The sequence below is a fragment of the Ciona intestinalis genome, chromosome 10 (assembly GCF_000224145.3).
Source record: "Ciona intestinalis chromosome 10, KH, whole genome shotgun sequence".
NCBI lineage: Eukaryota > Metazoa > Chordata > Ascidiacea > Phlebobranchia > Cionidae > Ciona > Ciona intestinalis.
The window spans coordinates 1,669,877-1,685,122 of NC_020175.2; the positions used below are offsets into that span (position 1 = coordinate 1,669,877).

The window sequence follows — 15,246 nt, forward strand, 5'->3', positions numbered from 1 at the left end:
GGAAAGTAATCGTTAATTAATCGCTCATCGTGTGGTTTTAAATCTGAAAATTCAGTCTAAAAATCATAAATATATATTATGATTTGATTTCAATCAAAAGAATGAAGAATAATTTCTAGAATTGAAAATTGAGGTTAGTGCGGAAAAAAGTCGTCCAAAAAACAACAACAAGAACAACTGTTCGACGAAAAAGGATCTATATGACCACTAACGTGCTCAATAAGTAACTCAACCAGAAATGTCATTTATTTATTCAGATGTCCAGAGCACATGTTTTATAGGTTTATTGCTTGAACGAATATTCGTAATTACAATGCATAAACTCTAGTCTATGAAACTTTGAATAAAATTTACAAAAAGTAATTTATAGTGACGTGCAATAAATATTATCACTACTTTTTCTTGGCACATGCTTTGAAACTCAATAAAATAAAACCAATCAGCTCCAATTTAATCTCAAAAAACTATATATTGCAAATGAAACCATATAATCACATAAAAAATGAGGTCAGATATTACTTTCTGAAGTGATTTTGCTATCTCATAAAGTAGGCCAGAAAGTTTTAATTGGCAGAGACATCATTCTGGATGTATTTTGGTTTTGCCTTTTTTTTCTTTGAAACGATTTTTCATATTCGGGTGCAATGCATCTCTGAATTTCAATGCTGTGACAAAGATTGCAGATTATTTTAGGTGAAAGATAGAACTATGGGAGGTGAAACTATTGATCTATTTAAATTTAATTTTTTTTATATAGATTGCCCAATTTAACATTATCTTGTACATAATGTTTACTTTGGCCAGGGGAATACAATACTATTATTTATTACAAACCTTTTAATGTTAGTAAATATAAGGGAATTATCTAGGCATATGGTGACAGTGCCTTGTGGTGGTTGGATCACTTCCATGTTTAGATCACTGGCTCGGATCACTGATGCAGGAATATCATTTGCCTCTTCTTCAACAGGAGTCTACAAGATTAAATTTAGTAAATTCTCTGAGTGGAATGGGCTCTAGGTCGTTTCAAACGAATTCACTCAAATAGAATATAAAAGTTCAGGAAATGCATTGATTAATACTTGGTCCACCTTTGATTGTTTTCCTTTCACTTTCCTTCCATTTTCAATTAAAGTCACATGCAGATTTCCGGAACCTTATAATACATTTATTAAAAATCTAAATCCAAACCAAAAATATAAAAAGGTTATAGTTTCATTGATATTAAAAAATGAGCCTATTTAAAATTGAAGATAATATCTTGCTACAGCAGTTTTAAATAGTAAATTATTTATCATTTCAATCACCTTTGGTATTGTTGGTAACTAGTTCTTCAGGAGTAACTTGAACTGAGTAATAAAATGCTTCATTTAAAGTTTTAAGCCCCAAGTAAGAACCATTAATACCAATCTAAACAAAAAAAAGAACAATTAACATTATAATTTATGTAAAAATAAAGAAACTATATTTTTTTACAAGCAATATTTATCAAATTATCACTTCTACAATAACAGTAGTTATGTTTTACCTTTGAATATTCAAGCACACTGTAAGCAGGTGGAGGTCCATCATTAGATAAATCAACCAACCTTCCAAGTTTGCCAAATCTCCCTATTAAAAAGACAGTCAATGCATTAGTGGTATAAACAAAACGTAATTAGCAGCAAAAGTTAAAAAAACACAAAGGATAAAAAACTACTACTCTACAAAGCAATATTAATAAAATCAAAGAACAACATAATGTAAGAAATTATTGCTATAGCTACCTGCTTTGACTGCTTGTTTATATGCCAAGTTGCCAATCTCAGCAACACAGCAAAATATTTCAGTTATAATCTCATCAGCACTTGTTCTCATTTTTGCCTGAAAAATTGTATTTGTTTTGTTACTTCTGATATCTTATCCCATGAAAAACTCTGCACTTCTAGACCTGCACACCAAATGCTACATACCTTATACAGTGGAAGGTAAGATGTCTTCAGCGCATATCGACAATAACTGAGTAAGCTTTTCTGCACAAGCTGAAATAAAATACGAAAAAAATATTTTATAGAGAAATCAACAGTATAGTACAATGGGGGAAGATGGGACACTTAAGCACATATTGCCAAATATTTCTAAAATCAAAATAGATGACGGTTTTGGGTAATACCCTGAATTGGTACTATCATTCCTTTATTAATTGACAACAATTTAATAAAATATAATAAAACACACAAGGAGTTATTTAGCGATCCGCACAGCAAGTTAAATTTTTCAAATTCGAAAACACACAGGATAAGATGGGACAGTTTAAAATCATTGTTAATTTTAATTATTAAGTGCATTTATAAATAGGAATATACGTAAATAACACGAAATAATACTCTACGCCTTGAAAATTAAGTCTAAATATTCTTTTTCCTGCCCTACTGCTATAGTTTTTACATGTTACCCATACATTATATTATTGCATAACAATTGGTATTGTTTGAACGACAATTGGTATTGTTCGAACATCAATGGATAAATATTGTATCCTACAAATGTATATGAACTTGTAATAACAGAAAATTGATTATAACCAGTAATAAAGTTTTTATTTTTGCTACAAATTGGGTATCACTACTCTTCTTCTCATAAATTATAACCAAGTACAAATGACCAAATTTCGAATATATTCTCAAAATATTATGTTTTTATCATATCAGTATCTTATAGTTGAATAACTCCTGAGGTATAAATTACTAAATTAAAAACAAACCTTTCAAAGTTTGGCAATGAAAACATACAAAACTACAATGTGGGGGAAGATGGGACAGTAATCAGCTTTGACAGGCGTTTTATAAAGTCGTGATAATACTGTCGAAAAATTCTGTAACCTTATTTTCCTGATTATCATTAAATGGAGGTCCATAAAAAGAAAATTAAAAAAAGTCTTCTCTGACAAAGTGTCCCATCTTCCCCTACCCTACTATATATATTTAACCATTACAATACCTTTTGTGGTGTTAAAAATTTGGTTGCATTTTCGTCTTCTTCTAAATTCTGAAAAGCAATAACACATCATCCTTAGATACTTTGGCAATATATTGCTAAGGTATAAAAGAAATATTCATATCATCATATATACCTCATCCAGTGGAGTAGTTGGACAAACCCGAAGTAAATTACTCGTAGTTTGAAGAACAGTTGACTGATACCAAGGATCAGATGCTCCCAACATCTTTGCTACTTTAAGATCAAATATAGTGTCTCCATCTGTGTATAATTAACAGGGTGTTTTAACCTTTTGGCGACAAGTAATGCAAATATGCATTCAGAAACAAGGTTTACAAAAATGATTATAAGTTGGTAAACTATCACATTTTAAAGAAGAAAGGATTATCTACACTAATACTGATTGAAAAGGGCATCACAGCATTCATAAGTTTTTAGTAAACTTTAAAACCGGGATGTATTCTTTTAAGAATATGATGTGTTTTTTTTTGCATTAAAACAAGGTTTTAATGTTATTATGTTAAAGAAAAGCAACTTATTTGATCTCTATCTTGCTTTTGAGCTTCTCTATCTAAGCTATTTGTTAAAAACTAGGGTTTGAAAACCTAAAAGAGCAATATGAGACAGTCAATTAGGAACAGAAAACTTGTTAAAAAATATATCTCTAAAGGGTGAAAGAGTTAGTGAATGTAACATATTTATCTTCGCATGACAGGGTAACAACGTTGCTTTGTTATAACACGGGTATTCTGTTTTACACCTTAGGGCCTAAAGTAATATTAAGTTTTATTCATTTAAAAATACCTAAGTTTAAAACTGCTTCATCGGCAAAGGAAGACTCCCCCACAGGAATGTAAAACAACTTCAAATCAACATGTTGTAAAAGTGGAGCTCTAGTTGCTTGACGAGTTCTTAGTTCATAATAAGATCTTGCAAGATGGCCCACAGTTTCATCATTTCCAGCAAACACAAGTTTAACCACTTTTTTCCTCAGAGGGCGAGGTGAAATGTGACTCAAAGATGATCTACTCTTTCTTGTCCGCCTTGAAGTTGAAAAATTGTTTGAAAAATTTCTCTTTATTGATAGAGATTTAGATTTAACATTAAAGCAGTGACCACATTTTTACAAAGAACTGCATGATGCACCATGTATGCATTTATTACAGTTATAACATTGCAGTAAACATATACCCCTTACTTTGCAAAATAAAATCTAAATCAAATGAAAAATGAGAACAACAAGTGTGTTGATTTTGGCAGCTATGAAACCATACCCCAATACATTGTCACTCAAGTCTGATGCCCTCTCCCTTCTAATTTGCTGGTAAAGTACTTTTTATTCTCTTTTCCAATGTCGCTTACCTTACTGCTTGTTTCCTAAAGGACTTCACTCCTGCAATTCCTGTTTCTTCCCAATCTGGAAGACTTAAGTTCTGAAAGACACGATCCCCATCTTTATCAAGAACAATCCCTGAATCCATTCTGTAGAATAAAATAAGGGCTATTTATGTTATATATGGACAAGAAAGATGTATTAAATATGTCAGGGAAAGCTGGGCTTAAGCTGGAGTTGGCCCATTACCCACAAAAGTATTTCAGTTTGAATAGGATTGTTATTTTGTAAAGGGTATTTGTATGAAAGTCCATTGAGTTTGCTTATAATAAGTATACTTCTTATTTAAGCAATTTATTTTAGTCTTGTATTAATATAAAATTTCTCACCTGATTCTTGAGTCTTCGTCTTCTAATTTTGTCTCTACAGGAGCAATATTAAGAAAAAGTGTTTAACATGTTGTACTAGTACACATTTTCAAACAACATTGGCGTGTGCAGTTAATTATGATGAATAAGAGTTATCTAAAGAGCAATTTTAAAAGCAGAAATAATTACCTGTTGAGTGTTTCCTCGATTGCAGTGTGTAGTACCTTCCTGGGTTACGAGAAGATGTGTTAACATTATCAGAGTTTTGATTCTGATCTTTCGAATGATCAAATGATTTGGTAAAGGATAATGATGGTTTTAAACTTCCACTTGATGATGTAGATTGCAGGGTATTGTTCTGTTCATTTACATCAGTTTGACTTGAGAAGAGCTGACTGATGTGTGTGTACTTTCCACTTTTGCTTCTCTTTCCAGATTTCTTAAAAGGATCAGAATAAGTTCTCCATCTGTGACTTCCGGACTCAGATGGTAAGGGAGGAGGAGTCATAACAACTGGTTCCTCACAACCTGATAGACAGCTTTTTGTTAGTTCAATGGTCTTTAGCCCTAAAAGCTTAGTTATTTACAATTAAACTATCCCCCTATCTCATAAACATTGTAAATGAATGGGAATATTTATTATCTAAAACTGTAGCCTTTGTGTGGCCAATTTTGCCTTCCTCCCAATAAATTTCCTGATGTGTTGAGCTTAGGGGTTTAATCATACAGAATAGAGTATATGATAGATCAAGTCATCTTTCTATAGCACATGTGTAGAAAATGGAAAAAATTACTTGATTTTCTTGGTTTTCCATCTTTTGCTACATTCACTACAGTCTCTTCTTGGCTAAGCTTCTTCTTACGATGATCAGAATATGGATCATAATGAGCGACTCTTGAGGATGCTGTCCTCTTCACTGCTCTTACAGCTTTTAAACCTTTTCTTCCCAGAGTCTTAAACCTATTTTTATATGTTTTTGATCTATTGGCTTTTATTTCCAACTCAAACTGAACATCATCAAGATTAGAAGTCAGATCATCTTCATTTGTATTCAAGGTATCGAAAGGAGAAGGAGGATCTTCAGTCTTCACTTTCTCCGGACTTACTTCAAGAGATCCACTTCCAGAAGATGATTTTTCGGTTTTCTCTGCAACATTCTGTGTTACATCTTCTTCTAATGTCATTGTGTTAAGCAACTCTTCCAGTAAGTTTGATTCTGTGTTCTTGTTTTCTTTAAACCCGCACTCACTAAATTCTTCCCAAAATTTCCCGCACATCTATGTATTATGTTAATATGTTAGAACTGCTTCGACAAGACAGAACTGAAAAATAGTATAATACATAATACATGTGATTGAATATGAATTTTAAAATTTAAATAGGTTTAAAACATTTAAAAGTAAACCTTTTTATCAATCTTTTCTGCTTGATCATGTTTAGTTTGAATAGGAGAAGTATGTTTATCTTCCTCTTGGGTATCCCCTGCATCTTCAATTAACCCACTGTCTCTTGCATCGTCTTCAACAAGATGTGAGCGACCACGTGAACGGTCTTAAAACAAAGGTTTTTATGGAGTTTTATGGTACATTATTTGTTACTTTATGTTATACAAAAGATATCTTTTGTTCTATTTCACTTTATGGTTTGCCTTGTATATAGTTCCTAAATAGGCTAAAAGCTTATATACTTTAGGTTACACAGAAATAGAAAGCACATATTAGTACGCTAAAAAGGTGTTTGGTGATATAGTGGTTCTTACAACGTGATCTAAAGGATGATGCACTTGTGCTTTTTCTTTTTTCCTGAACAAATTCCTTTGCAGCGGTTCGTACAATTTGAAACATTGTGTCTGATATTTGACTTTTGTTGAAGATATTAATTGTGACCTAAAAAAGGAACTATTAAATGACAGAAACTGCGCCAACAATTAAAGGAAGTTATTAGTCACAGCTTGAAAACTGAAACTCTGGCACATAATATGTAATGTCGGTCATCAATAACTCATTATGACGCACTGGTGCGTGATTCATAATGTCACCATCAGCATTGTCTTCCTGCATCAGACAGGGCCTGTCATAATGAGACGCTGCGATTCTGTTAAGATAAGAATTGTTTCTCTTCAAAGTTGGGAGCATTGGGTTGTTTTCATTTGGCTTTAATGTAGGGAATATTACACTGGCTCTTGGCATATCTGGCATTGCTGTATCCAAACCACCACTTTCATCTGTAATTTTAAAATATTTAGGTTCAGCCAAAGTATCTGACATTCGTTGCATATAAAACGTGAATGAAAAGGGTTTGTAGGCCATATGTGTTACAAGTATTATTAATTAAAACAAGGTATTTTAAAAGATACATGATAAAAACACTTGTGATAAGCATCTATCATTTCTTGTATCAAAAAACAAATACCTGTGTCTTCTGTTAATTTATTAGATATACATTCAAGTTGTAGCCTTATATAAGCTTGGGCTTCATTGTGGTTCGCCATCTCAACAGATTGTTCCATAACTTGCAATGCTTCTGATGTCAGAGTGGCAAGCAGAGGTGATGGACATATCTAATGTAATGAAACTTTCATTAACAAGTTTTAAGTTGTGTAAGAGTACAAGCAGTAGTGGGGTTATTCTACACTTAATAAATCAAAGACCATAATTATTGTGTCCGAATATTTTTTTGTAAATTTTAAAAAATAGATATGTGTCCAGAAAATATGTTCTGGTTTTCTCAAGCTTGTTTAAACAACAACCAAGTTAAAGTATTACTGCAAAATACAGTTTTATCATTTCTTCACCTTGAGAAGTCTTTCTAGTCCAGCAATGTCACAGCTTTCCCACCCAAACACTGAGTTAAACATTTGCTTCATTAGAACACGGTTGTGATACGAAGTGTCGGGTATACCATCCTCTTTATGTTGCATGGTGGTTGTGCTGTACTTTTCAAACAGAACTTGTAACTGTTTTCCATAAGTAATCGAGGTGTCAACGAATATATTTGTTGAACTACATCTGTTAGTAAAAAAGCATGTATAGTATCGCATAGGCAAGACTTTATTATAAGGTTTGGATTCTAAAGCAATGAGCTAACTGGTTAAGTTTATATGTACTGGAAAATATTTAAGTATATCTATATGTGGTAAAACCCAATCTATAGGGTCCTACAGCCAGCTAAACTATGGGACCTGGGATTTAGTCTTGAAAAGGCCAATAACCACATAGCAAAATACAATCAGTTTCAAGAAGAACACATAATTTATAAAAAAACAAGTTATTTCTATACACCCCAAGCGTGCGCAGTTATTATTATTTACATGCTGATAGAAACTATGAGTCAACAACACATTGTTACTCATAGTGACAGTTGTTTATTCACAACAAGTTATATAAGATCATAGTTCTATTTTTACCTTTTATCACCAACATGTAATAATTAAAATGTTGTAACTTGTAACACATAATTTCGTAAGTTATAAAGTCAGCATGTTTCGTAGGCATTTGACCCCTATGAGTATTAGCATAAGTGCACCCTGTATTTGATACATAAAGTGTTGAACAACTATCTACATGTACAATATGAAATAGCAAAGAAAATTTGTTGACATATAAAATTAGATGCATATGCTATATAACTTACGTTAATGAGATGTCTATGGGTGAAGATAAATTTTGAATTTCTTGTTCTTGAAAGAAGAGCAATCTCCAGAAATATCCTGTAATATTATTGCCAAATGTAAACAAAAAAACTGTCTGAAAACACAAAATATTGTCAAACAAGTGCATAAAGCTTAACCTGTTTAGTCATTTCTATAGACACAATTTCAATACTTTGCAATTAATTCCAAACTATTTTTTTGTTCAAACACATGACAAACCTGGAGACTTCATTTCAATTTGAATTAGATCCAAAACCTCTTTGACAGCAGCAGCAATAGGTGTTGACCATAGATAGAACATTTGTAAGGCAGCATATGCTCGCTGAAGCACATCAAGCGGTACATACTGTGCCTGAAGAAAATTTATGAATTTAAATCTTAACCAGTGATTTCTTAATAATGCAAACTTTTATTGTATTTTTTAGCCTAATCAAATTTACTCTACTCATTTTACCAATTGGATTAGTGATGCAGCCTGGTAAATATATCTATTGCAGCAAAAAGCAGCAAGAGTTATTAAACTCTTATTAGACTCTTGCTGCTTTTTCTAAACGCATTGATGCCAAGACACATTTTCTGTTTCTGTGTAGTAACAAAACATACAATCAAAAAAGTTTCACTTATATAACTCATAATTTTTTACAATAATTGGTATTGTAAACAAAATCACTAGAATCCCATGCAGTACATACGGCAATAAACAATACCAACCATTATGATAGTTTCACATAGAATATGCAGCAATGGTAGAACTTTACTCTCTTCATTATCTTCATAAACCTAAGCATAAACATTTAATATTTGAAACCTTTTCCACTTTGCATGGCAGGAAATCATGTTCAATTGACTGGGTTTAAATGGACTTTGATATCAATACTTTGTGTGGGAGTATTGGTAGAGCAAAGTTTGCCAAAAATGGAAATCCCTGCTTTCTGTATAATGTAGTAGCATGCTGTTACTTCATGGTATTACAGTAATATACAATTGTATTAATTTTCTTCTAATATGGTGTTAAAAACGTGGCTACCATAAATAATAGAGAAATAGGAGCTTGAAAATAAATGCTAAAATCTAGACTTATTAATCACTTTTTCAGCAGTTTCAATAAGTCCGTTAATTACTGATCCAACAGGTGATGTTGATTGGTTGATTTTGTTTCTTAAGAGCCAATACTTAAGGCTTTCGCCAACTGTAGGATAAAATATATTTAATCTTATTAAATATTTATTATCAGAAGTGTGTAAGCTCTATACATGGTGGATCACATGCGATAAAAATACAGATAACAAGACTATGGGTCCCATTTCATAAATGATATCTGATTATTAACATAATGTGTTATCTACTTGTCAAAGTTAGACATCCAATGTCCCAAAAACATTTGTTCTAACTTAATATTTCAGCATTAACAAACGGTTGTTACCTTGCTTGTCATCAAGATGGGAGTGGTTGGCATTTAAATTGAAGTTGCCGATTACGTTCGAAGTTAATCTGTGCCACGTGTTTCTCTCTTTATCATCATCAGGGGGACGTGAAAACATTTTCATCACCTTGTTAATCAAAACACAAATGTCAATTAAATAACAAATGACAATCAGGACACAAATTATTGATACTTACAGTTGATTCAAACTCTGAAGCATCTTTACCCCAACTTCTTGCTGTAATAAAAATAGGAATAAAATCTGACAAGTCTTTTTAGAATTGTATAAAGTAAGTTTCAGTTGTGGTTTAATGAAATCAAAAAGTATAGCCTAGTTTTTTATTTTAGTGCCATTTCTCACCAAGAAATAAAAACTTAGTTTTATTTATAGAATACATTCAGTACGTTTTGTGTTGGTTTATAAATTCATACAAAAAATATTTTTAATTTAAGATGATAACATTCAGGCTATTTCCAGCGTTTAAAAATCTTATTATTTTCGTTCGAATTTTGTTTTAACTGTTTAAAAAATTCAGTAAATATAAAAACGTTGTGATACCTTTGTTCCATAAAAGGAACGAATCTCTCAGGGCCGTAAAGTCCCATTTTCGAGCGTCACATGTGTTAACTACGTAGTAGAGAGTGTAGAGCAGAGAGCGCAGTTTTGTTGCTGACACGCGCTCTTCTTCTGCAGACAAATTGAGTTAACGTTTAACGGAAGCCACAGTGTATGTAGAAATGTGATTTGTCAGCTTATGTCGTGAGCGTTTCTAAACGTGATGGCTGAGCCGCCTCTACCAAGACTCTTGGCATGACTTGTAGTAACTTAAAACAAACAAGCGGCGAGATATCACGCAATCTTACACAAAGTATTAATCACGTTGTGCTGATATCGCTACACGTTTACTCAGAAATGTAATGCCTTCCTTCTACAATGAATATTTGATTATCTTCCTATACCTAAGGATGACGCGCCGGTACATCCTATATACGCATTTCATGCCCGCTTTCGAGTTATTACACGAATGTCCGCGTTTACACCAGTTGCATAACTTATGCTTTAACTTCGGCATGTCCATTGTCCACTACAAACACACTTACCTTCTTGTAGTGCCTTTTGTTGGGTTTCCATAAAACCAGCGCTAGTTTTTCTCCTTAGTTTATTCCCAAGGGGTTCAGGGCCAAGAGAACTACGGTGTTGCTGGGACTTTAAATCCAAACTTATTCTTCTACTCGGTCCTGTGGCGGACCTGTTTCGTTTTTGAGCAATAACCGTTGAAGAGGGACTTGTAGGGGCGCTTACAGCTGGGTGTGTGAGTTGTGGGGGTGACGGGGCATCAAGAGAATGTGATTTTACCGCCGCTGGGTTTGATGTCAAGTTCTTTATTATCCTAAGGGCTTCTCGTAGCGGTTTTTGTCCTGCATAAGAATGTAAAAGTAATATGAGTGTTTATCTGATTGAATACAGTACTTCAGGGTAAGACGGATGCTGTTAGCACACAATATTCCAGTTCCTCATCGTGTTTTTAACAATTAACAACGGTATTTTACAGCGGATAGCACGTTATACAATTCTACAATTATTCTTTGTTCACTATCGAATGGGACGATAAAAGAAAATGAAGACCATCTTACCCCAATCTCTATATGTTTTAACTTACCTAATCCGTAAGTGATTGAGATGTATTTGTATATGAGACACTGAATGTACCTGCAAAACAACAACAACGTTAACGACTATACTTTGTTTACGAGGTTTCGCACTCCGCAATTTCTTGGAATAAACACTGCGTACAACTGCCATATGGATTCGTATGCAATGCGTAGGAAAATAGACGCTATACGAATCGTAGCTTTGTACCGTTTATAGTCTGTTTGTGTTTTGGTAATTTTATTCTACAAGCGCTATAATTTTATCAATATAGAACAGCTGTTTCGGGTTTCAATTTTAAACTGACACACAGGGTAACTCTTTTATATTTTGCGTTCGTTCCAGAAGGGTTACATAATACCCATCGTGGCGTTACTTACATCTGTTGTAATGTTGATTCCGTATACAGTGTATTCCAAAACAATCCATTCTTTTCGCTGGTTTCGCAACAAAGGAAATCGTCCACTAAATCACAAACTTGTTCCAGACTGTCAAATGACAATTTTTCCCTCGAGGACATTTTAAATGAACTAATTGACCTAATTGTTTGGAATGACCTAAAAATCTGTAACAAAAAGGAGGGTCGATATTTTCATTTTAAAACAGATAATGTTTATATTTAAAGGTATATAGTATTGTATGGCAAGATGCCGTTAGCATATATACATTCCATATTTACTGATCATGTTTTGAACATTCAGTAGCTATTTTAGAGTCGCGTGGCTACAGTTATATAATTCTGTAAACATTCATTGTTTTTTTTACCAGATACGACACGAAAGAAGAATGAAAACAAGTCCCATCTTACCCCACCCTATAGGTAAGCTATACAAGACTTATTACGACATGTTACTTTTCTACTTTGAAGTTTGACATAAATGACACAAATCCGGATTTAACTCGCGGGTAGTGCTGATGTACTAAACATGACTGCCGCATGAATTTAAGCAGCCGCAAGTCTACTTTGGGTTTAAGTGTGTAATTAACACGTCTCACGCGACCTAAGAGGCTTAAATGTCAGTTGATCTTTTTTGTATTGGGTTAAACTGTAGTTAGTATTACGTATATCCACAATTGATCACCAACAAAGTAAATATGCTACTCGTGATTTAATGTGGATATAGTATAGGTTGAGGGAATAATATATAGTCCAAAATTTCATTTTTTTATCGTCTTATTTGTAAGTAAACAGAAAATTACAGAGTTATATAACCGTACCCTAATTTCTGTTAATTGTTAAAACGCGATCAGGAAATTATGGAATATTATGTGCTAATGATTCCCAAACATAAACATATAATCCATATAAAGGAAACCGTTTTAGGTTTTAGTTCCGAAACAAACAACGTTTTACCAACTTCATATATATTTCTTACATATACCAAGCTTTCGCTGCGATGACATGGTTTATAGAAGGAAGTTACCAGTGGCGTATTTTGACTCACGGACCGATATCATGTAAAAATACAATGGCTATGACGTATAAACCCAACAGGGAACATTTCATACGAGGTCATTTTATTTTGTAGAGTAGGACTCTATAATCTTCGAAAGTATAGTATGGTACGATAAGATGAGATATGTTTTCATTCTGTTTTTATTCCCATTTGGAACAAAAAACATTTACAGAGTCATATTCATTGCCGCGCTATCCTGAAAGAGTGTTGTTAATTTGGTAAAAACATAATCACGAAAAAACAAATTAGGCGTTGACTGTATTCCATCTTACCTCAAAATAATGCATCACGCTATTCGTTTAAGTGTATATACAAGCAAACTAAAACGCTTTTTCGTGTAACCAAAAAATCCACATAACAGTGAGCGCGTATTGTTCGTTTCTTATAGAAAACTATACTGAAACATGATTAATCAATTAAACTTACACTATACTTAGAAGTAGCACTGATCTAGAACTCATTATGGCTAAAATCAATATTATTCGCTGCGTATTTACTTGCACTTGGTGCTTTTTCTAATACGAACTATTGTAACTTACCCATATACAGTTCTACCATACTCCCTGGCTATCTCAATCATGTGCATGCTACACACGTGTATCTCTTGATAATTCATTATCTTTTCACTGCGATCATAACATTACTAGAAACGCTGTTGTTGTCCGGATCAGCTATCTCCGAATGTGAGCGGTATTTCCTTAACCTTTGATGCACTCTATCAATAACATCCTCTTTAATTACTAACGCCAATACAACATGTCAACTACGAGGATATAACATTAGATATCTAAATTACACCACAGCACTACGTCATATATAGTAGGGTGGGGGAAGACGGGACACCTTTATCACATATTATCTTAATATCCTGGTGGTGTTTTAAACAATTAACAAAGGTATATGGGAGTTGGGATAATACCGTTTTATAGTTCTAGGATTGTTCTTTCTTTAATACTAAATGGGACAAGTTGTCCCATCTTCCCCCACCCTACTATAACCATATCTATCATGGATAAGCGTTGGTACGATCTTTACAAAGCTATTTCGACAGTACATATTTACGCACGTTTATTCACATGTGTGAACATGCGCCGCCACGAAAATAGTTTAAACCGACGAACTCAACTTTAATTAAAGTAACATCATATATAACGAATTCCAGACGAAAGCGTTTAACGCCCCCATCGTCACACCATCCGTGTTTGCCTTCATTCTTTCTTATAAGCCACTCCCTGAAACCAAGAGACTGACCTATTACCTACGGTACAGTCAATCAACGCTCTTTACTTGATACATATATAAAGTCAATCTGTTTACTGTCTATACGTAGCCTGAACTTGTCTTTGTATCCTGTAACGTATTTCAACCTATTTGTGTATACATGTTAAACAATCGAAACCTTTTAATCTTAAAACTATATAAACAGCACGAATACAATCTGTATCTCCTAACTTTTCCCCAAATAACATAGTTGTTTACACCGATTAAGTGCCGACTCAATATACGCCGACTTCCGCGCACGCTATCTCACTCTGCTTGTTGGCTATGACGTCATTTCCTAGTGTGACGTTGCACAATCAACAGTTATTACTCAATAGAAGGGCTAAATACGACAGCTGCTGAAATTCAAGGGAAATAAGTAAAGTTTTTAATATAACAAACACTCGGCGTAAAAAAACAAAAAACACTCGCCTTTTTCAATACTGCCTATAACATAAACCACATATTTCGTTTTAATTTGTCTAAATTTAAAGTGTTTTTAAATTTAAATATCAATTAGGTCGCTATGGTTATGCAAAATATTTTATAGAGTTTTACATATTAGCTCGATGCACACTTAAGCTGTATTTGCATTCTTTAAAACACAAACCACTAAGACATCTTTCTTAAATTCGATATTTGTTTGTTTTTATAAGAACGCGTGTTCCGACGTCATATAGGGCAATAGGCTGCAGACGGGCAAAACATTTCTGTCGGCAGCGAGCATGGGGTACCTGACGTAACCAAAGAACATAAATATAGTACAATGGGGGAAGATGGGACTCTTAAGCACATATTGCCAAATATTTCCAAAATCAAAATAGATGACGGTTTTTGGGTAATACCACGAAATAGTACTATCCAAAGTTAGTATAGACCAAGTTAGGAAACGGCGCTCGTGTCCGCCATTACGGAGCCCACAGAGCGTGAATCGCCTATACAAATGCATGGTCGGCATGTGTTCATGTAGTTCTTGTAAGCGATACAAAGCTAGAAAACACGTATAGCGGTTGTTTTAACATTTAATATATAATTTCTAATATAAATCTTGTTATATAATATTAAATCTAGGAGTTAATGTGAAGTAAATTAATATTTTGACTGGTTTTCAGCGTACAGTGT

General features: G+C 33.4%; 1 protein-coding gene across 2 annotated transcripts; it reads right to left on the reverse strand.

The window, feature by feature from the left end:
- Nucleotides 1-228: 228 nt before the first annotated feature.
- On the reverse strand, nucleotides 229-11,992 carry LOC100183938. 2 transcript variants are annotated; one of them, XM_026836415.1, is made up of 29 exons: nucleotides 11,788-11,992; nucleotides 11,418-11,467; nucleotides 10,858-11,175; nucleotides 10,316-10,444; nucleotides 9,954-9,994; nucleotides 9,757-9,883; nucleotides 9,422-9,522; nucleotides 9,045-9,113; nucleotides 8,553-8,685; nucleotides 8,315-8,390; nucleotides 7,476-7,689; nucleotides 7,094-7,241; nucleotides 6,697-6,905; nucleotides 6,441-6,567; nucleotides 6,087-6,232; nucleotides 5,475-5,958; nucleotides 4,870-5,208; nucleotides 4,702-4,735; nucleotides 4,342-4,461; nucleotides 3,784-4,022; nucleotides 3,113-3,240; nucleotides 2,980-3,027; nucleotides 1,953-2,021; nucleotides 1,767-1,863; nucleotides 1,529-1,611; nucleotides 1,308-1,410; nucleotides 1,092-1,156; nucleotides 835-974; nucleotides 229-665 (listed from the first exon to the last, which is right to left on the reverse strand). In XM_026836415.1, exons 1-29 carry the CDS (start codon nucleotides 11,925-11,927, stop codon nucleotides 542-544), a joined length of 4,101 nt encoding a protein of 1,366 aa, XP_026692216.1. In that variant the 5' UTR covers nucleotides 11,928-11,992; the 3' UTR covers nucleotides 229-541. The 2 variants fall into 2 exon arrangements, with proteins under 2 accessions (XP_026692216.1, XP_026692217.1); XM_026836416.1 differs by lacking the exons at nucleotides 229-665; nucleotides 1,092-1,156.
- Nucleotides 11,993-15,246: the final 3,254 nt, after the last annotated feature.

Excerpts from the sequence above, each read along its gene's own strand:
- LOC100183938 (XM_026836415.1), bottom strand. The coding sequence starts at position 11,927 with ATGTCCTCGAGGGAAAAATTGTCATTTGACAGTCTGGAACAAGTTTGT. Across the intron at positions 11,176-11,417 it reads CTCAATCACTTACGGATTAG|GACAAAAACCGCTACGAGAA; the intron begins GTAAGTTAAAAC and ends ATTCTTATGCAG. Across the intron at positions 666-834 it reads ATATTTACTAACATTAAAAG|CATTGAAATTCAGAGATGCA; the intron begins GTTTGTAATAAA and ends TCTTTGTCACAG.